This window comes from Ailuropoda melanoleuca, chromosome 2 (assembly GCF_002007445.2).
Source record: "Ailuropoda melanoleuca isolate Jingjing chromosome 2, ASM200744v2, whole genome shotgun sequence".
Taxonomy (NCBI): Eukaryota; Metazoa; Chordata; class Mammalia; order Carnivora; family Ursidae; genus Ailuropoda; species Ailuropoda melanoleuca.
The window spans coordinates 19,084,156-19,106,655 of NC_048219.1; the positions used below are offsets into that span (position 1 = coordinate 19,084,156).

Sequence of the window (22,500 nt, forward strand, 5' to 3'; positions counted from 1 at the left end):
AGAGAGAGTGAGAGCCTGTGTGGGGAGGGGCAGAGAAAGAGGGAGAGAGAATCTTAGGCAGGCTCCACATCCATTGTGGAGCCCCATGTGGGGCTCGATCTCAACCCTGAGATCATGACCTGAGCCGAAATCAGGAGTCCAACACTTAACTGACTGAGTCACCCAGGCACCCCAAGACCAGAAACCACTTGAGTGAAGGGCAAGGGATCAGTAGAGAGGGAGATAATGAGTATAGAAAGAGCTTCCTTGAAGAAGCAATATGGGATGGGCTCTAGAACACAGGTGAAGACACTTGCTTTGATCAGGAGGATGGACGTCTCCTCCACTGAGTGGCGAAAGAGAACAAGGTCTCTAAAGATGAAGGCGAGTATCTTGGTGTAGTGGAAGAAGTGGACAGAGCTTCATGATGACTTTAGTTTTACTAGTGATGTGGGAGACAAGGTCATCTGCCAAGAGAGGGGAGAGGTGAGATTTGGAGTTTGATGAGAGAGATGGAAGTTCTGAATAGTTGCCGAGTGAAATGGTAGCAGAATCTGGTAAAGAATGCATAGATTGATCTAGCAGGAGAGAAGCTTGGCTCAGGCTGCAGACCATGAATTTGTAGTGGCTCCAGTCTGCTTGCTTGTTTTATTTTTCTCTACCAACACTCAGCAAACTTAAATAGATATAGAATAGTCAAATGGTCAAACTTTTCCAGGGCTGGGATTTTCAGGGAAGGTGGGACAAGGGGCAAGATAACTGGGGACATTGATGAGAAATTGCAATGATCAGCTATTGAGTCCAGGCTTGAGAGGAAAAGCCAAAAGGTATCTGGTAGTTTGAGAGATGTAATGGTCCAGGGACTGAGATCTCACTGTCATTGTAGAGTAAGTACAGTTTAAGAGAGCAACCACTTCACACCCATCAGTATGGATTCGTTATATATATAAAACAATCATAACAAGTGTTGGCAAAGATGTAAAGAAATTGGAGCCCTTCTGCGTAGTATGGTGAGAACATAAATTGGTGCAGCTGTTTTGGAAAACAGTAGGGCAGCTCCTCAAAAAGTTAAGCGAAGTTACATGACAACAATTCTCCTTCTAGGTATATACCCAAAACAGTTGAAAGCAGGGACTTAAACAGATACTTGTACACCCGTGTTCACAACAGTGTTAATTCACACTAGCTGAAAGGTGGAAACAGCTCAAATGTCCATTAACAGTTGAGTGGATAAACGAAATGTGTTACATACACACACGGACACACACACGCATGCATACACCCATATACCAGAATATTATTCAACCTTCAAAAGGGAGAAAGAGAGTAGGAATGGGGACCAGGAGAGGAGGAGCACAAGAAGATTTCTAGCTGTAAGTCATGAGGAGGACACATGGGGTACAAAGATTCAGGCCTGGGTCCTTTTTTCTTTCAGTGTGAGGTTCAGATGATAATTAGAATTCTGTGTATTGTCCACTAGAACTCTTGATGTGAAAATGATAACACTGAAAAACTTAGCAAGAAAGGAGAAAAATAATACAAATAATCAGGAAAGCAAAACAGTATAGTTTGTGTGGACTGTCTGCAGTACAATAATAATTAGGCGGATCACTACAATTTGGTCAGATTAACTTGGTTAAAAGTTATGTCTGGGGGCGCTTGGGTGGCTAGTTGGTTAAGCGTCTGCTTTCGGCTCAGGTCATGATCCTGGGGTCCTGGGATCAAGCCCCGAGTCAGGCTCCCTGCTCAGTGGGGAGTCTGCTTCTCCATCTCCCTCTGTTCCCACCCCTGCTTGTGCTCTCTCTCTCAAATAAATAAAATCTTTTTTAAAAAAGTTATGTTTGGCTATAACAGCAAGTCCTCTTCACAGCTAGAGGTTCTAGTAACAGAGAAACACAGATACAACTTCAATCAGAAATTTATCTGTCACCTACCGTGATAGTGGAGGCTCTTTTTTAGCATGACCACTTTTAACTTGAAAACTAAAGATAATATTGATGACAGGCTTATATCAAGAAGTTTTGGAAGAGAACTGAATGATTTAAAAGCCACCAGAAGTTATAAGTCAAATTCTGTGAGCACAGTAATTCCTTGATAGTGCAGAATCAGTGAGCTTGCTAGCTTCCAGAGGGGCCCTTTTATCTCTCAAATTCAATTGAGGGAAAAAAGGCTTCTTTGGAATTTATAACTTTGCAAGGGGGCTGTTTTCAGATTACTGAATTGTAAACTTCAGAACTGGGCATACAGAAAAGCTTGTTTTTTTAAAACGCACATTTGCATTATATATGTAATATATATATAATGTCATCATTTCTTATTTTAGAAGATGTTATAAAGCTGTTGAACCTTTAATTTTCTTTGTGCTCTTGGCTATTCATGGAAATGTTCATCATAACTTGGTAACATACCCATTAACAGGAGAGCTAAACTATTTTGTACGGAGTCTAACTCTAGGTGTATATACATGTCAGCTTTCTTGCATGCTCCGTTGTGTGTATTTGTATGTGTGTTGTATGCATGTGCGTACATACACGTATGCTTATTTCTTTACCAAGGGACAAGTTCAGATAGAATATATATTTCACCATCTTGAGAAAGAAGGGATTGAATCCCTTGTTGCTATAAAAAGAACCGCTCTATTTTATTTGGTGCTTATTCCAGAACAGTGAAGACGGCTGAGCACTGCTACCAGAAATTTAGAAGAGTTTACAGTGAAGCACGTGGAAGAAATGAAAGACGTAAGAGCTAATAACATAAAGTTTTAAGATACCTGTCATTTTGTTCATTGTCCTTCATTAAATTGACATGTTAAAAACCAACATTTGAATATTACAGTGCAGTTTGCAAAGCACTTGCCTGTACATTTCCCCCCTAAATTATTCCAACAATCTGTATTCATTTCCAGTAGAGTGCATGTACAGGATGTTACTCAGAGATGACTGGTTGGACATCCAAATAGGTCTGCTCAAGGTGGCTTTCCTTATCTTTGTAAATTCATCCTTGTTTCAATAACCGATTTGTTTCAACTGTAGCTGACTCTCTTGCTTGTAGCTTATAGGCTTAGAAACTGATTAGACAAGGTACCGTGGGTGGATCTGTTTCTCAAAGGTGACCTTACATTAACTACACTCACAGAGAAGTTTGTAGAAAAATAGATACCAGCTTACTAGTTGACAAAAAAATGTAATTTTGCCACAAGAGGCAGACACGTGTGTCCCGTGGCTGATGGATTCTTTCTCTACAGGTGCACTGCATTACAGATGTTTACTTGCTGAACAACTGATTCCAATTTTTATAGCACTGGCTAAGATAGTCTGATTTCCACCATAGGGCTCTCTATACCTGTCTTTGTTTCTGGACCTGTTATAGACAAGAACCAGGCAAGGTACCTAGCTCATAGAGGAGCAGATAATGGCATCTTTTGACTTTCTTATCACTCTTTTGATGTTTCCAATACTGATCAGCCTACTTTTTGACACATTCTTTCTTTAAATGAGTTAAGAAATTCTCTCAGGTTGCTTGGAAATCATTCTGCTGTGTTTCAACATCTCAGCTCAGGCAACTTACTGGTTTTCAAATTTAACTCTTTAAACCTTTTTTTTTTTTAAGATTTTATTTATTTATTTATTTATTTATTTATTTATTTATTTATTTATTTATTTATTTATTTGACAGAGAGAGAGAGAGAGAGACAGCCAGCAAGAGAGGGAACACAGGCAGGGGGAGTGGGAGAGGAAGAGGCAGTCTCCCAGCAGAGGAGCCTGATGTGGGGCTCGATCCTAGGACTCCAGGATCACGCCCTGAGCCGAAGGCAGATGCTTAATGACTGAGCTACCCAGGCACCCCAACATTTAATTCTTTAAATCTAATTTGATTTCCAAACTCCTAAAGAAGAATGCAGCTCCTTTAGAGCAAAAGCAGGACAGCATAATAGACCATGAACTTTAACATTAGGCAGATGGGGGTGAAAAATTGCCTTTAGTACCGTCTTTCTGTGTAACCTTGGGCAAGTTAGTTAACTTCTTTAAACTTGAAATCCCTCATCTGTAAGATGGGGGTGATAATAGCTTCTTCAAAGCGATGTGAGGTTTACACGGGTTATATTCCATAAAACACTTCATATACATGTACTTCACACCTAGCAAGTATTCAATAAATTATAGCTGTTACTATTAGAAATAGGTGTTATTGTTCCTGCCATTTTGAAGAGAAAGAAATCGAAGACTAGCAGGAAGTTACAAAGTTGGGTGGCAGTGCCGAGTTACCTCTGCTGTACGTTTAGCTCTCTGTTCTTTTTATGAGGAGTTGTGCAATAGGCTTCAACACAGTTCAGCAAAATGCAATTCATTTACTTTGGCAGTCTACTTCTAAGCAATTTGGCACAGTAAGTAAGAGCTTAGCCTCTGGGTCTGGCCCTGCTGAGTGCGAAGTCTTGCTCTTCCCCTTATTTCCTGCATGACAATGCAAATCCCTAGGCCTCTAACAGCCTGCTTCCTTCCGTATAAAGTGGGAGGATAAACAGTCTCATGGGATTGTGGTGAAAATGAAATATTTGGTGTCCTTAATATAGTGCCTGGAGCACTGAGTTAGCTTTTAATCTATTATCATGAGCCACATAAAAGTAACTTTTATGAAGCTGCCATATTAACCAGAAGCTATTTTTAAAAAATACTCAGTATTTTAATACAACCTTCTGTTAATGTTTCAGACATCTTAATCGCCATTGTTAGCACAGGAATATAAATAATTATTGTGGAGATTTTTCTCTGTTCATGGGTATCACTCTATATTTCCTAAACCATAGATAAGGAGACTTGATTTGAAACCTGGTAAGTTAATGGAAAAAAAGAAAAAATCAGAGACTGTGACTGTCCCAGAAATTTGTGGAGATGTGTCATCATATCTATGGGAATAACATAAAACAGCTGGGAGGAAGTTTAAGGAGGGAGACCCACACTTAAGGAAAGCCAAGTTTTCTGTTTATTTCTTAGATTATAGACACAATAAATAGTATGGTGATCTCTCAATTACTCTTTCACTTCATAGATTTGATATGGGTTACTATATGAACCATGGACTAAGAGTAAGAAAATGTATTATTTTCTTTTTAGGTGGAAAAGTATGCAAACCATGTCCATAACTTAATAGAGGAAAGAGAAGCATTTTCTCACGGCGGTGAAAAGGAAAACAAACAGTTTAGACATGTGGTTAAAGAGCTCCAACCCAAACAGGGTGATTTTTCCTTTTGTAACAATGTGAAGTTTATTTTTTTTCTACTTCTAAAAATAATATGTGACAATTATAGAAATCTGGGAAATGTATAAAAGTAGAAGGAAGGGGAAAAATTATAATCCTCCATTCCAAGAAAAGTGCTTATAATGTTTGAGTGTATTTTCTGCCTTGTCTTTTTAAATTATCTATTCTGAAATAGTCAGGAATGTGTGTGAGAGAGTACAGCATGGTTATTTCCTTCAACGTCTATTCTAGCGCTTATCACACTGTCATAGTGACCTGTGTCAGCTCCTCTGGGGCAGAGATCAGGCCCTGGTCTTAGTGGTTTCTGTGTTTCCCACAGCACCTGCCTTGTAAAGTACCCAGCATATTAAGGACTCAGGAAATATTTATTAAGTGCCAGAAAGCTACAAGAGAAGACATGGATAGGACCCCTTTAGAATATTCTATTTTGTTTAACCTCACAAATTAGATGTTGGTATTACATAGGGACAGTGATTACTTATATTTACCACACATATATTATTTTCTTTGCTCAGCATTTTCCCTTGCATATCAGATATTCCATTTGGGATCGTTTTGTTTTTGTTTCATTTTAGAACTTCCTTTCACGAGGGTCTGCTGATAGAGGTTTTTTCTTTATTTTGAATCTCAGGTGGAAAGGTTGAGTCAAGCATAGGACACATTTCATACGTACTGCACTCTTGTTTCATTTCTTTTCCTTTCTCGTTTTCCAGTGAATATGCTGAGTTTTCTTCTGCTGGTTTAGAAGTTTGCATTCCATTTTTGTTTGTATGGTGGCTGCATTGTTAAGAGTTTTTAAATCTCCTCTGGCATTTTTAGTTATTGTCAGCAAGAGGGTTGTTCAGGGCTGTACTCTGCCATTCAGTGAGAAATGGGAGTTGCTGTATGTCCTGCTGCCGACATAAATTAGTTCATGAAGGATTGGTAAATAGGGGGATTATGTCATTTTAATGCAGAGGTTCGTATGCAGGGTACCACAGCATGTTAATGATTTGGGCTTACCTGCAAGCCTTGGAGTTTATACATGAAGCTCGTTTGTCCCACATTCTTCTTTGGGACTCAGTTTGGCCACATGTTTCTCCTGGGAAGTGCTCATTGCAAAGACAGCCCTAATCTTTGTGCATTTTGCCTTTGTTTCTATAACTCCACGGCCTCAGCTTTTTTAGTTCACCTTTCCAGCAAGCCTGATTTTGTAAAAGAGAAGTCCTATATTGGGGCGCCTGAGTGGCTCAGTCGTTAAGCGTCTGCCTTAGGCTCAGGGCGTGATCCCGGAGTTCTGGGATCGAGCCCGCATCAGGCTCCTCCTCTGGGAGCCTGCTTCTCCCTCTCCCACTCCCCCTGCTTGTGTTCCCTCTCTCGCTGGCTCTCTCTCTGTCAAATAAATAAATAAAATCTTAAGAAAAGAAAAGTCCTATATTGACTATAGTATTTCTTTATTTTTTAGGAATTTGATGTATCTTTTTAAGTGTACCAGTGTAATTATTAGGATTGTCAGTGTTTTTTATAGCACTCTAGTTACACAATGACAGAGGTTTGGAATCGTCTGTACCAATCTGGCTTTTCAATAACCTTTATTATTTTTAGTGAGCAGTTTGCAAACTACAAGCTTGTTTATTTTAGGAACATAAAAATCACTTTAGAAATGCTTACATAATTAAAGAATATTTTCTGAAGGTGGAGATAATATGATTTGATAATGGGCTTAATGTCGGGTGGGAGGAGAGGGGAGAAATCACGGGTGACCCAAAGCTTTCTGGCCTGAGTAGTTGGATCATTAGAGTTCCAGCTGCTTAAGTTGGGGAGACCACGGGAGGTCCTGTTTGGGGAGGATAGTAAAGAATTTGCTTTCGGACATGTACATTTTGATGCGTATATTAGACATCCCAGTGGAAATGTCAAGCAGACAATTGTGCGTGTTCGGAAGGCACCGCAAGCTAGAGCTGTGAACTTGGGAGTCATCGGGAAATAGCCAACATCTAAAGCCTTGGGATGATCGGCGATTACCTGGGGAATGAAAAGAAGATTCAGGGCTAGGCCCTGGGCATTTCTATGTTTAGAGGTTGGAAAGGTAGGAAATTATCCAAGGAGTCTGAGAAGGAGTGGTGCACATGGTAGGAGGAAAACCGGCAGAGTGCTGTGTCCCAGAGAGAGATGATGAAAGCGTGTTGTGGGCGTGGGATCCAGCGCACAAGTGGAGAGTCTGGCCTTAGGATCAAGGGCAGTTTGTTAAATCTCACAAGAGGGAAGGGTATGTGGGAATTGGCAGATTTGGTAAGGAGAGTTTGTGGAAGTTGGAGTGTTGCTTTTTTCTCAGTGAAATAAGAAGCAGGGTATTCAGCTGAGAGAGAGGATGGGGAAGGAGGCGTTGGAGACTTGAGGAGAGAGAGGAATGAAATAATGGCCTAGATCTCTAGAACATGAGAGAAAGAATTCCAGGGAACCTTGGGAGGATTGGTGGACAATAAGGACCCACTTGAGGTGAGTGGACATGAATTTAGAGTGAAACCAACCAGCAATGGCTGTGCAGTTTTCTCCAGGTACACTCAGCTTCTGGAGTGAGGGCCAGGAGAGGTGAAGGGTTGGTTTACAGGCTGGAGTTCTGTCAACCAAGTATAATGGAAGGAAAGAGGGGCAAGGGAGTTGTGAATGTTTTCAAGTGGGTGATTATAATGATGAATTGCTTAGATGAATCTAAGCTAGGTAAGAAGATAAATGAGAACGGGAGTAGGATAAGGAACATTGACAAGTGTTTAAAGTTAGCGGATTATAGTTCCAAGTATGGTCAAAAACTGGTTGACATCTAGCTACTAGAAGAAGTACATAGGAAAGGGTGATTGGAGAATGGGATGCTTGAAATTGAGATTGGGGAGTTGCTGCTAACAACACGGTCTAGAGAATTACTGTGGAGTAGGGGCTGGGATGGGGTGGAGGACTCAATTTTTGGAAGTTAGTTAGTGAAGAGACTGAGAAGCCAGGACACTAGAATAATCTACTTGAATATTGAAATCACCAAGAATCTTGGCAGGCCTAGTTAAGTAACCTTACACAAATTAGTTGGCTTGTTGGTGCCTGCAGCATTGTCTTATAAATGGAATAATCATGTTTCCTACCTCAGTGGATTTTTGCAAGGATTAGATGACATAAATTTATCTTAAATGCTTAATACAATACCTACCACATAGTAAAGCACTCAATAAAGCAACGACAAATTTTAAAGTTATGCAACAGTAAGAATATCTACCAGTTTTGAGAACCTTTTCCCGCTACTTTTTTTTATTATTTCTGAAAGTTTGCAAACACCCTGGAGGGATGGGAAGAAGAGTGGTAGTACCAGTATAGCTGATTTTTAAAAAATTAACTTGCTGTTTCATTAAGAATACATTTCACATCTTATAACAGCAATTACTTGCCAGATTCCTTTTAACAGTTTTGTTTCTGTTATTTCTTCCTAACAGAAGTGCAAATAAAAGAGGTTGAAGAAATGTTGTATCAAGAGGGCTTGTCTGAAATAGCTCTGAGCAGCCCCAATGAACAGATTGCATACTTATTGGTAGAAAGAACACTCTTGAGGAAACTGGAAACTGGGGGCCCCAAGCCAGAATCACAAAGACATATGACCAGTGACCTACAGAAAGAACTTGCCCAGGTATTCTGAGATTAACTAGGTAATTGAATAAGAGGCAGGCCAGTTTTTTTTTTATTTCTTTAATAATTCATTCATAAAATATTAGGAAGCCAGTTTTAATAATGCTTAAGTATATAGGTTTTTTGGTTTTTTTTTTTTACGATTTACTTATTTATTTGAAAGAGAGAGTGGGGGAGGGACAGAGGGCGAAGGAGAGAGAGAATCTTGAAGCAGACACCCCACTTGGCGGGCAGCCGGATGTGGGGCTTATATCCAAGGACCCTAAGACCCTGACCTAAACCAAAACCAAGAGCTGGCCGCTCAACCCGCTTTGCCAAGGCACCCCAATATATGGGTTTTGTATCTGGACGGACTTCTCTGCCGCTTGTTCTCGGTATGAACTTGAGCACCTGAGTTAACTTTTGTGAGCCTTGATTTTCTCATCTGTAAAATCTGGAGTTGACTCAGCTACTCCACAAGGTGATCATGAAAATGAAATAACGTATGTAAGACTCTAGAATACCACCTCACACGTTAATTAGCATTATTGAGGGCCTTTGTTTCTCCACAGAAATCTGTAATAAAAGGTGAAAGTTTTATGCTATCTGAAAAGAAACCAGAGTATTAATTAGCATTGTTATTGTTTCTTGAGAACTTTCCCTGTGCCAGGGCTCTGTGCCAGTGGATGTAGAAACAAAGTCAAGTTAGACATGATTTCGACTTGCAAGGAACTTACAAGCTAACAGAGGAAAGGAAAAAGCTACCGATGAGAGTTCAGTGTGTAGAGTCCCACAATAAAGGAAGTCATAGAAGGCTCGAGAAACTCAGAGGAAGGGCTGAGTCAGATGTGATGGGTCAGGGGACTGAAAAGCCTTCCAGAGGAGATATTGAAGAGTATTTTGAAAGCTGAATATGTGTTAGCTAGATGAAGAAGCTGGGAAAGGCATTCTTGGCAGAGGAAACAGTGTATATCACAGACTGGTTCATGTGAGTGAATGCTGAGAAATGTGGCTGGAGATATTTTCAGGAACCACATCATGGTGAGATTCATAGGCTAAGCTCAAGTTTGGACTCAGCACCCAGCAATATTCCTGAACCATACTAGAGGCATAAAAACATTTTTTTAAAAAGATTTTATTTTTCAGTAATCTCTAAACCCAGCACAGAGCTTGAACCCACACCCCCAAGATCAAGAGTTGCAGGCTACACCCGCTGAGACAGCCAGGCGCCCCAAGGCATAAAAACATTTGATGGACTTTGTAATAGAAGGTCTGGAGAGTCACTAAATAATTTTAAGAGGAAAGAGTAACATTCTGATTCATGTTATTACAAAATCTGGGATTTTGATTTTTGGTTGTATTGAATCAGCTTAAGAGGAATTTACTATCTTAAAATATTGATATGATCTGTGATCATGGAATATCCATGTATTTTTTATGTATATAAGCAAAGTTTTATGATTTTCCCCACAAAATCTTGCACTCTTGTTGTTACATTTATTCCTAGGTACTTTGTATTTTTGGATGCCATTAATAGCAAATGCTATCTTTTTTAAAAGAATTTAATTTTCTAACTATCTGTTGCCACTTTTAAAAAGTATATTTGTTTTATATACTGACCAACACCGAACATAGTTGCTAAAATTTCTTATTCATTTTACTTATTTATTTATAAAATACTTTTTGCTCTTTATTTTTATTTATTTATTTTTTTAAGTAGGCTCCACCCCAACATGGGGCTTGAACTCACAACCCTGAGATCAGGAGTCATGTGCTCCACTGACTGAGCCAGCCAGGCGCTCCCCTTATTCATTTTAATAATTTTTTTGAAGATTTAAAATATTTTCTACTTGTACAATCACATTATCAGAATAATGATACTTTTGTTTCCTCCTTTTCAATCCTTATTCCTTTCAATTCTTTTTCTTGCCTTATGTTGGCTAGGCTCTTTACTATTATCTTGAAATTAGTATTATTATTAGTATTATCTAGTAATATCATCTTGTTATTAATATCGGAGAAAGCATTCAGTTATTCACTATTAAGTATGATGTTTCCTGAAGGTTTTGTTTCAAACGGTACTGTTTATTATTTATTATTTACACTCTTATTCCTAGTTTGCTAAGAGTTTTTATTAGGAACCAGTGGTGAATATTATAAAACGTTTTTATGTAGCCATTGATGATGAAATAATTTAGAATCTTGAATCTGTTAATGGGAGAATTTTGTTAACTTATTTTTCTAATGTTAAGCCTGGCAAATAAAACTTGTTCATAATATGTTATCCTTTCTAGATATCATAAGATTAGATTTGGTAAAATTTTGTTAAAGATTTTTAATCCATGTTTGTGAATAAGAAGATTGCCCTGTGATTCTTCTTTCTCCTGTTATCTTTGTTGGGTTTTAATCTCAAGGTTTGGCTAGCCAATGTTAGCCAAACATTTGTCATTATTGCCTCGATAATGAGACTTTTTAGGTAATTTTTCCTAGTCACTCTCCCATGAATTTTAACTCCACTGTAGAGTTCTATATATTGTAGGCATATCGTGCTTTGTATATAAAAAGAGTAAGATTTTTTTTGCCCCCGTAGGAACCAATTTTCACTCCCTTGGGGGTGATATTGTCTCATTGAAAATGCATGGCCTAACCTCATAAAATGGATTGGACTGTGCTCCTTTTCTTTCTTTCTTTTTTTTTTTTTTTTTTTTTTTTTTTTTTTGCTTTTTAAAAAAAAATTAAATGACATTTTTATTTATGAAGACTGAGGTAAATTTCATTTATCTCATTATTTACTTAGGAAAAATTTGAACAAATCCAGCAGCCTCTGAAAAGAGAACATGAGAAATATCAGGAACCTGTGCAGCAGTCTGAAAAAAATCTGAGTGAGGTAAAAAAAAAAAAAAAAAAAAGAAACCTTCACTTACACATTAGCTTTTACCAAGTATTTTGAATATATTAAAATATAGATTCATGCTGTGAAGATTATAAAATTGTGCATTAAGGTATAAATACATCACAAAGATTTGGGAAGAAAAATATTAATAGCTGATTTTTATTGAATGTATCAAAATTTAAATAACCAATGTGTGTTCTATCCTTTGAAAAATCACTTTGGGATAATCCTTCCCAAATATGTTTGGAGCCCTTTTTGGGTAGTCCTTTAATATATATAGCACATTATTTTAAGTATAATCAATTCTCTTCATGTAATTAAATTTTTTGATCTGGGGAAATGTTATTAATTGTTAAATCCAGTCAATAAAGTATATGCTAGGAATTTAACCACAGGAAGTAACCCAAGATAAATGTATATGGATAAAACTGTCTATCATAGTATTACTTTAAATAGCAAAAATTAGAAACTACCAAATGTTTAAATGATTATATAAATCATGTTACACCCACTATGGGACATTATGTAGACTTTAAAAACTATCATTACAAAATCTGTACAGTTTTTTGGGGAAATGTTTCTCATATAATGTTAAATGAAAAAGATAGAAACATACCTAGATTGGGATTATGACTATGTAAAAATGTATATAATAAAAAATGCTGTAAAGATCTATACCAATATGCTAGAAATGGTTTTGTTATGCAGATGATATTTTGGTTGTCTTCTTACATTTGGAAATATTTGTATGATGATTATATAAATTAATACATATTTTGGGGATCAAAAACAAGGTGTAATTGAGACTGAATTTCTTAGCTTTTAAAATGCTTTGAAAATACTTGCAGAAAAGGAGCTGTAAACATGATTTGAGTGTGTGCGTATCTTGACATTAAATGAAATACTCTATGTGAAAGCATTTTATAAGCTGTATTTAATGGACCGTATACATGAGGAGTCTTTGTCTCTCTTTTTTACCAGATGATACTCATTTTTATGATAAAATTTCTATTTTTTATAATCGTATAACTGTAAACTCTTAGATGTATTAGGTTGAACTATATGAAGTTATATGTTCATAGGTAAAAAAATCAAATATCACCAATTTTATACGGTTTCACTTAAAAAAAGAAATACATATAAATGAAGTACTGTTTGCTACTTTTCTTTGTTAGCTTTCAAACCCTTGTAGGAAATAGTGCAGTGTTATAAGAGTACATTTAATTTTTGTCTTATTACTAACAATAGTTTTATTTCAGTCGCGTAATGAAGACCTGGAAAAAGATAAAACTTCACAAAACTGCGTGGAGAGAAATGCCGAACAAGTAGCGGAGAGGTTAGGGATGGCCCAGGAAGAGATCCGAAGGCTTACCGGTGAACTTCAAGGGAAGGAGAAGGAACAAAGGAAATTAGGTAAGCTGTGGATGCACAGGAACGTTTCTGATGATGCTTTTAATGTAATTGACCTTTTCTCAGGGTGAACATGAGTACACTGAGAAAAAAAAATCTTCTAAGACAAACACATAAAAGTTTGATAAACAGCTTCTTTTCGTACAGTGTCCAGAAATTTTTACTGCCACAGAAGCATAGCGAACCTCCCAAAACACGCACAACCCCTAAGTGTAATCACGTAGTACCAGAGGCTCCCAGCATTCCAGAGTCCCCTTTGTTTCTTCTCTCTAGGTCTACACCCTCTGTCCCACCCAGAAGTCACCACTATCCTGACTTCTAACACTATTTCTGAGTTTTGACTGCAGACAATGTGCATTCTTAAATTTCGTTTGTTTCTCTTGCTCAATCTTACGTTCGTGAGATTCACTCATGTTGCACGTAGCAGCACTTTGTTCACTTATGCTGGTTGTGTAATAGTCCGCTGAACAGACGTACTGCGGCCTACTTCATCTAGCCGTTCTGCTGTTGCTGGACAGGTATGTTGCTTCCAGCTGTACTCTATGATGAGTAGTGCTGCTAGGAATACTCTTGGACTTCCCAACACATTTCTGCTTGTGATACACCTGATCACTGGATCAAAGGGCTCTGCGCCTGTCCTGCTTCGGCAGATAGCCGTTACACTGTCTTGCAAATAGCTGTATGTATTTAAGCTCTCCTCAGTTGTAGATGAGATTTTGGTTGCTCCACAGTCTTTGTCAGTGTTGGGTATTGTCAGTCTTACCAACTTTGCCTTTTCTGGTAAGTGTGGTATTTAGTTATGGCTTTAATTTGCATTTCCCTGATGGCTGATGACGTTGAAAACCCTGTCATAGTTTGCTGTTGCTGTTGTTGTTGCTCATTTGGATATACTATTTTGTGAAGTACCTGCTTAAGTCTCATGTATGTTTTTCTATTGGGTTGTATCTTTTATTAATTTGTAAAAATTTTTTATATACTCCTGGGACACCTGGCTGGCTCAGTTTGTAAAGCATGTGCCTCTTGATCTCGGAATTGTGAGTTCAAGCCCCACGTTGGGCATAGCCATTACTTAGTTAAAAAAATTTTTTTAAATTCTTTATATATTGCAGATATGAGCCTTCTATTGGTTATAAATATTATGCTGGGTTTTTTTTTTTACCATATAGAAATGCTAATATTTATCAAGTTGGGTTTAACAGAGTTTTTCTGTATGGCTTCTGGGTTTTCATGTGTAAAAGCCTTTCCTGTGTCACTACAAGGTTTTTGAAAGTGTTCATCCCTATAGTGTTTTATTGTGCTTTTATGGTTTCATTGTTTATATTGCAATCTTCCCTTTATCAATAATATATTTTAGTATAAAGTTTAAACTTTAAAAATCATCCCCTTTCTATATTTATAATTTACAATGATTAAGAAATTGGGCCGCTTTTCAAATACAATATATAGGTTACTTTAGGATCATATTTTTAAACTGTTAAATGTTAGAACAGTAATGATTCTGCCAAATTGATGTGGATTTAAAAACAAAGAATTGAGATTTTGTTAAGAATGTATTTAAAACAGTGAACACAAATGAAATTTTTAGAATATGGAATTGTTCTATATCCTGATAGGGTTGGTGGATACACCATTATGTTTGTCAAAATTCATTGAACTATACAGCTAAAAGGGTGAATTTTACTGTATGGAAGCTGTACACCCAATTTTTAAAAAAGGAAAAGAAATTTGGCTATGTGGGTGTGATGAGAAGGAGTCTTTGCTGCTTGCAAATCAGAAGGAGAAAAGAAAAGCAGGACACCCATTCCTCTCTGTTACATTTGGACACAACAGAACACCATCACATGGCCCCCTCTTCCACCAGCAGCTGGTTAGTCTGGTAGATCCTAAACTATTAACTGAAAGCTCTCTCCACAGTGAGAATACTGGGGACTGTTGGGAAGCTGAATTAGCAAGTCCTTTAAAAATACATGTGGTATCAAAAAATAAAATAAAATAAATAAAATAAAATAAATAAAATAAAATAAAATATTAGTACCAATGTGTGCCCTACATAGAACTTCTTGAGTCATCGGTTTACAAGTCAGAATGTATTTCTAGGTAACTGTGTTATATGACAGTGTTTACCAACTATTAGTCTACTTCTTTCAACAAACTGACTCTTTTCCTCTTTCTTTCTTTCTTTTCTTCTTTCTTTCTTTCTTTTTCTTTTCTCTTTCTTTCTTTCTTTCTTTTTCTTTTCTTTTCTTTCTTTCTTAAAAATTTTATTTATTTGAAAGAGCAGGAGCAGAAGGGAGGGGCAGAGGGAGAAGCAAACTCCTCACTGAGCAGGAAGCTTGACGTGGACTGGAACCTAGGACCCAAGATCATGATCTGAGCCGAAGACAGATGTTTAACCGCTGAGCCACCCAGGCACCCCCATAATTACTCTTTTGGTTGAAGTACTCTATTTTAGTTTATTTTCTAGCTCTCTCTGTATCACATCTAAAAATTTGGATGGGAGGTCGCCTGTGTGTCTCACTTGGTTAAGCATCTGCCTTCGGCTCAGGTCATGGTCCCAGGGTTCTGGGATCAAGCCCCGCATCGGGCTCCCTGCTCAGCGGGGAGCCTGCTTCTCCTTTTCCCTCTGCCTGCCGCTCTGCCTACGTGTGATCCCTCTCTCTCTGTGAAATAAATAAATAAATAAATAAAATCTTTAAAAAACAAAACAACACAACAACAAAAAACGCAAAAATTTGGATGGGCAAGAAAAATTTTAGATAATAACAAAGATTTTTTTTTAAGCATTAAAAAGCATGTCAAATATTTAGAGTATTCTTCAATAAATAAATTGAAAGAAAAAGATGAATTTTTTTAATTTAAAGGAATTATTAACCAATTATAATGTGTGGCCTTTACTGGATTCTGATTCAAACACATTTGTAACATTTGTGAAAGAATTGGAAATGTTACGTACTGGATATATAAGAAATTGTTAAATTGTTAAATTTCCTTAACCACCTGTGGAGTTAGGTTTAGATAGAGTTAGGTTTAGATAGAGTTCTTATTTTGTAATTTAACTATAAAGTAAAATAATGAGCAATATTTTTTAAAAAGTTCTTATCTTTTAGAGATATATAGTGAAATATTTATAGATAAGCGATATGGTTTCTGGGATTTGCTTTATAAAGGCCCCTACATCATGCCCACACAAAAATTAACTCAAAATGGACTGCAAAGCTAAATGTAAGAGTTAAAACTATAAACTTCTTAAAAAACGTAGTAAATCTTCATGATCTTGGATTAGGCAATGATATGTTAGTTCAGCACCAAAAGCAAAGGTGGTAAAAAATCTAAGATTGTCTCCAAGAGTCCCACTTGGTGTACACATACCTTTTCCCAGTTATTCAATCAAATACAATATAGATACTCCTGTGAAGAGCCTTTACAGCTGTAATTAAGGCCCCAGATCAGTTGCCTTTAAGAAAGAGAGATTAGGGGCGCCTGGGTGGCACAGCGGTTAAGCATCTGCCTTCGGCTCAGGGCATGATCCCGGCGTTGTGGGATCGAGCCCCCACATCAGGCTCTTCTGCTATGAGCCTGCTTCTTCCTCTCCCACTCCCCCTGCTTGTGTTCCCTCTCTCGCTGGCTGTCTCTATCTCTGTCAAATAAATAAAATCTTTAAAAAAAAAAAAAGAAAGAGAGATTATCCTGGTTGAGACTGACCTAATCAGATGAGCCCTTAAAAGGGGTTAGTCTTTTTCTGATGAAAAATACTCAAAGTGTGAGAAGGATTCAACATGAGGGAAATTCTCCTTTGCTGACTTTGAAGATGGAGGAGACCATGTGGCAAGGAACGTCGGTCACTTTTAAAAGCTGATAGAGCTCCCTGGCTACCATGGGGCCAGATTCAGCGCATAACCTGAGGAGCTTAGGCATGGGTTCTTCCCCAAAGCCTCAGAGAGGGGCACACCCAGCTCACAAGGCTCTCATCAGACAACCCAGCCACACCATTCCGGCACTTCCAATCTACAAAACTGTTAGCTGATAGATGGGTGTCGCGTTAAGTCACTATGTTTGTGGTCTCACTATACAGCGTTAAGAAGCCATGTAAGTATATAATATTTAAGGTTGTAAATGAAACAAGATTGGCTATGGCTTGATAACTGTTAAAAGCTGGATGATAAATATAGGTATTTCCATAAGTCTTCTATCTACTTTTATATGTTTGAAATTTCCATAATAAAAAAGCTCTGAAAAGATATCTGGGGCAACCACTAAAGGAATAGACTTAGAAAGTAAAACTGCCAGACAATAGAGAGGTCTCAGAAACCTACAACCAGCAAAGTTTTAGAAATATGACTAGTTTAAGAGTCACAAGGGAGAGCTATGATTTTCGAGTATCTGCATAAACATGGCAAGAGAAGCTAACCTGGCAGCATGAGTTAATGCATTTGGTGGTCTCTGATATATTCGAGATTGGTATATGATATATTTGGTTGTATGTGTTATTGTAAAAATAGGTAGTTATTGTTTTTTTTTAAAGTGGAAATCAAATCAAATGTTTGCAGAAACATTTGAGGTGCAGAACCTCTCAATTACCTCCTCAGTAATTTAAGCTTACGTAAAAAATGTATTCTGTAAAATAAATTCTGAGCTATCTAAAGCCTTCCAGTTTCATAATCTCACATTTCCCACAATCCTTTGCACTGTAGGCCCAAGCAGTGTAAGACTACATGTAGTTCCCAGAACACTCAATGTTCTCTCCTACCTGCTCTCCTTCACTTATGCTTTCCCTCTTTCTGGAACATCCTTCCACCTGCTATCATTCTACTCCCTCTCATTTCATTGGAAAACCATTGTTTTAATAAAACAGAAGCTAGTCTCACATCTCTGGCACGGTGTACTCAAACAGACCTGAGTGCAGATCCCACTTTACCATTTGCTAGTTGTGTGACACTGAGCAAGTTGCTTAATTTTTCTGAGCCTCCCTTATCTTATCTATAACATGTGAATGCTAATACTTACTTTGAAGATTTGTTAAAATGTTAATATATCTGACACTAGCAGTTGCTGCTGCTGGTGGCAGTGGCAGTAATAGTATTGTTATGGTCAGGAATATGATTTTAGGTGAATCTGGTACATTAGACTGGGATTTACTCCAAAGAACTGAGTGTTTTGGGAGTAATGATAAAACATGAACAATTGTGCTGATGTATTTACTTTGTGATTAGGAATCATCTCTTAAAGGTTCACGTTAGTCTCTTACTTCTGGGAGGTTCTTCATTCTGACATAGGAAGCCACCAAACATAACACTGGTAAGGACTAGATCCCGGGAGGCAAAGTGGTAAAACCTAGATTCGAGAACCCAAAGCCAATTGACTCCAATGCCCCATGTTCTTGCCCTATACCATTCTACCATTTTCATATAATTCTTGAATAGTATCAAAAGGTAGTTCCGAAAATTTTGTTGTCTTGATATTTCTAGCAACTACTAGTAAAATTCTTTTTTAAAAAAGATTTATTTTATTTCTTTAGAGAGAGTGCATGTATGGGGCGGGGGAGTAGCAGAGGGAGAGGAAGAGAGAGAATCTCAAGTAGACTCCCTGCTGAACACAGAGCCCAATGTGGGGTTCTGATCGCATGACCTGAGATCATGACCTGAGATTATGACCTGAGCCAAAATCAAGAGTTGGATGCTCAACTGACTGAGCCACCCAGGCACCCCCCTACTGGTAAAATTCTGAATATTACTAATTGCAGGAATTAATTTTAAGTATTTCTGAGTGTAATTAAAGCTGATAGTGCCATGCTTTAAAAGTTTAGTTGTTCCTATTGATTATAGTGGTCCCAGCTCTTCCACATGGAATCTAGTTAGGGAAACAGAACTATTACGAGATCACATAATCGGGAATAATAATAGAGTGCAGTAGGAACACAAAGAGAAGGAGTCTGGAAGAGTTTCCTGAAGGTGACATTTATGCAGGAACTCAAAGGACAATCAGCAGAAAGGGAGTGTTCCAAAGAAAGAGAATCATTTTAAATTTGATCATTACACTAACCATTTCCTCCTTACAGAAATATTTTCTTTTTTCTTTAGATTCTGCGCTTGAGAAGGCTCAGCTAGAAATTGAGAAACTGAAAGAAAATGGTGAGTCATGCATGTTAGCAGATACAACATTTAATAATACGTTAAATAATAACATAAGTGTATTACACAAATTTTAACATCATATCTTTAATAATAATAAAGCACTATTGTCACTGTTATTACTTATTTCCACTACTATAACTACTACTAGCACTTATTATTTACTAAGTAACAGGTACCTTATACGCATTAACTCTAATCCTCACAACAATTCCAAGTAGTGAGTATTATTATTCCCATTTCATAGACAAAGAAGCTGAGTTATGGCAAGGTTAAGTGAGTTATCCAATAGCTACATTAAGTATTAATGAATTAAGTAATGTAGAGCTGGTATTTGAATCAATATGTATCTAACTCCAAAGCCTATGGTCAGCACAAATAATACATATTTTACCACTGAGATCAAGACACCTCATGATGAATCTAACAGTACCTCACGCATACTTGTTCACTGGGAAGCAATAGGCTTGGAATCCATGGTAAGTTAGTTAATCTGACCCTAGTTTGACTATGTAAAAATGCTACCAACTAGAAATAATGCAACGAAATTTGAGTGTTATAATGGTAGCAACTACAAAAATAATTAAAAACATGTTATCCATTTTAAGTAATTCTAAAACTAGGTTAACCCAGTGATATTGTGATTTATAATAAGAAATATATGTTTGGTCTTTGGCCCTATTTCTTTTTTTAAAATTTCAATTAATGTTAATTCAATTAACATATAATATTTTATTGGTTCCAGAGGTACAGGTCTGTGTTTCATCAGTCTTATATAATACCCAGTGCTCATTACATCACGTGCCCTCCTTAATGTCCATCACCCAGTTACCCCATTCCCGCACCCCCTCCCCTCCAACAACCCTCAGTTTGTTTCCTACGATTAAGAGTCTCTTATGTTTTTCTCCCTCTCTAGTTTCATATTGTTTTATTTTTTCCTCGTTTCCCCTGTGATCCTGTTTAGTTTCTTAGATTCCACGTATCAGTGAAATCATATGATAATTGTCTTTCTCTGATTGAGTTATTTCGCTTAACATAATACCCTCTAGTTCTATCCACATGGTTGCAAATTGCAAGATTTCATTTTTTGTTGGCTGTGTAATATTCCAGTGTGTGTGCGTGTGTGGTGTGTGTGTGAGTGTATATAAATATCTATCTCACATCTTCTTTATCCATTCATCTGTTGGCCCTGTTTCTGGCACCAAGCTTCTAAAACCCTTAAAAATTCCCTGTGATGGGAATGATTAAAAGTCTTTTATTATGTTAATGAGGAAAGCCCCTAGGTTACCAGAGGCTGAAAGGGGACAGTGGCTGGAGATTGAGTTCAATCACCAACGGCCAGTGATTTTGTCAGTCATGCCTATGAATGAAGCCTGTATAAAAGCCCAAAGGACCGGGTCTGGAGAGCTTGTGGGTTGGTGACCCAATGGAGATTTGGGGAGAGCAGTGTGCACAGAGGATGCAAAAGCTCCTCGCCCTTTTATTTACACCTGGCCACATTCATCGCTTCCATCTGGCTATTCTCGAGTTGTATCCTTTTATAATAAACTGGTAATCTAGTGATTAAAAATTTCACGAAATTCAAATTAATTGAACTAAGATGGGGCTTGTGGCAACCTCTGATTTCTAACCAGTCAGAAGCACAGGTAACAAGATGGGTTTGTCATTGGCCTCTGAAGTGGTGGGCATTCTTGGGGGACTGAGCCCTTAACCTATGGAATCTGATGCTGTCTCCAACTAGATAGTGTCAGAATTGAGTTGAATTATAGGATACCCGGCTGGTGTCCAAAAATTGCCTGGATGTGCGGGGAAAACCCCCCCACACATTGTAATTGGCGATCAAGATTGTTAACCCTCCCTTTCAAAAACATATGAATACAATTATAACATGAACACTGCTTTTTTAGTAACTGATAAAACAAGAAAACAAAATCAGTAAGGATAAAGACTTAAGAATAGTACCAACCAACATGACCAAACTGATAATTATAGAAAACTCCACCAGATCGCATATTCTTTTCAAGTACACGTGGAACATTCACAAGGAGAGGATGTACTAAGCCATAAAACAACTTTCTGTGGAAGAACTGAAATCACACAAATTGAATTCTCTGACCGTAATAGAATTGAACTAAGAATCAATAACAGAAGTATGTTTAGACAATCCCCAAATATTTGGAAGCTGAACAAGATATTTCTAAACTGCCATGCCTTCGAGAAAAAATTACAAGGGATATTAGAAAATATTTTCCATGAATTAACTTGAATGAAAATGAAAAAAACATATCAATATTTGGGGGAAGTAACTAAATCCATGCTTGGACAGGAATGTATACCATTTACCAGAAATTGGGAAAGGACTGGAAGTGATCTAACCTTTCACCTTAAAAACCCAGAATAAGATGAGCAAATTAAATCCAAAGCAAGTGAAATGAAAGAGGTATTAAAAATAAGAGTTGAAGTCAATAAAATTAAAGACAGAAGCACAAGAGAGTAATTATGGAACCAAGAGTGGTTCTTTGGAAGGATCAATAACACTGGTAAACTTCTAATTAGATTGATCATGAAAAAAAGAAGACAACAAATCACTAATATAAAAAATGACAGAAAGAACATTTCTATAGACCAGAAAGATAATAAGGGAATATTTTGAACAACTTTATGCCAATATATTTGATGACCTGTATGACATGAACATATTCCTTCAAAGACAAACTACCAAACCTCTCTCAAGAAGAAATCCGCCAAAGGAATTGAATTTGTAGTTAAAAATCTTCCCATGAAGAAAACTCTAGGCTCAGATGTCTTCACTAATGAATTCTAAAAAAAAAAAAAAAAAATTTNGGGAGTAGCAGAGGGAGAGGAAGAGAGAGAATCTCAAGTAGACTCCCTGCTGAACACAGAGCCCAATGTGGGGTTCTGATCGCATGACCTGAGATCATGACCTGAGATTATGACCTGAGCCAAAATCAAGAGTTGGATGCTCAACTGACTGAGCCACCCAGGCACCCCCCTACTGGTAAAATTCTGAATATTACTAATTGCAGGAATTAATTTTAAGTATTTCTGAGTGTAATTAAAGCTGATAGTGCCATGCTTTAAAAGTTTAGTTGTTCCTATTGATTATAGTGGTCCCAGCTCTTCCACATGGAATCTAGTTAGGGAAACAGAACTATTACGAGATCACATAATCGGGAATAATAATAGAGT

The 22,500-nt window shown here is 37.4% G+C and overlaps 1 protein-coding gene across 4 annotated transcripts in view; it reads left to right on the forward strand.

Annotated features, from left to right (window-relative positions):
• Window positions 1-22,500, forward strand: part of CCDC30 (coiled-coil domain containing 30) — a 123,227-nt gene that overhangs the window by 12,311 nt on the left and 88,416 nt on the right. For 3 of the 4 annotated variants that reach the window (XM_034650432.1, XM_034650438.1, XM_034650439.1), the window contains exons 1-3: window positions 8,691-8,881; window positions 11,657-11,746; window positions 13,012-13,165. In XM_034650432.1, the coding sequence (XP_034506323.1) occupies window positions 8,717-8,881; window positions 11,657-11,746; window positions 13,012-13,165 (409 nt within the window). In that variant the 5' untranslated portion in view covers window positions 8,691-8,716. Of the gene's footprint in view, window positions 1-2,640; window positions 2,718-5,090; window positions 5,212-8,690; window positions 8,882-11,656; window positions 11,747-13,011; window positions 13,166-22,500 lie in introns of those variants that run through there. The other variant, XM_034650427.1, reaches the window with a different exon arrangement.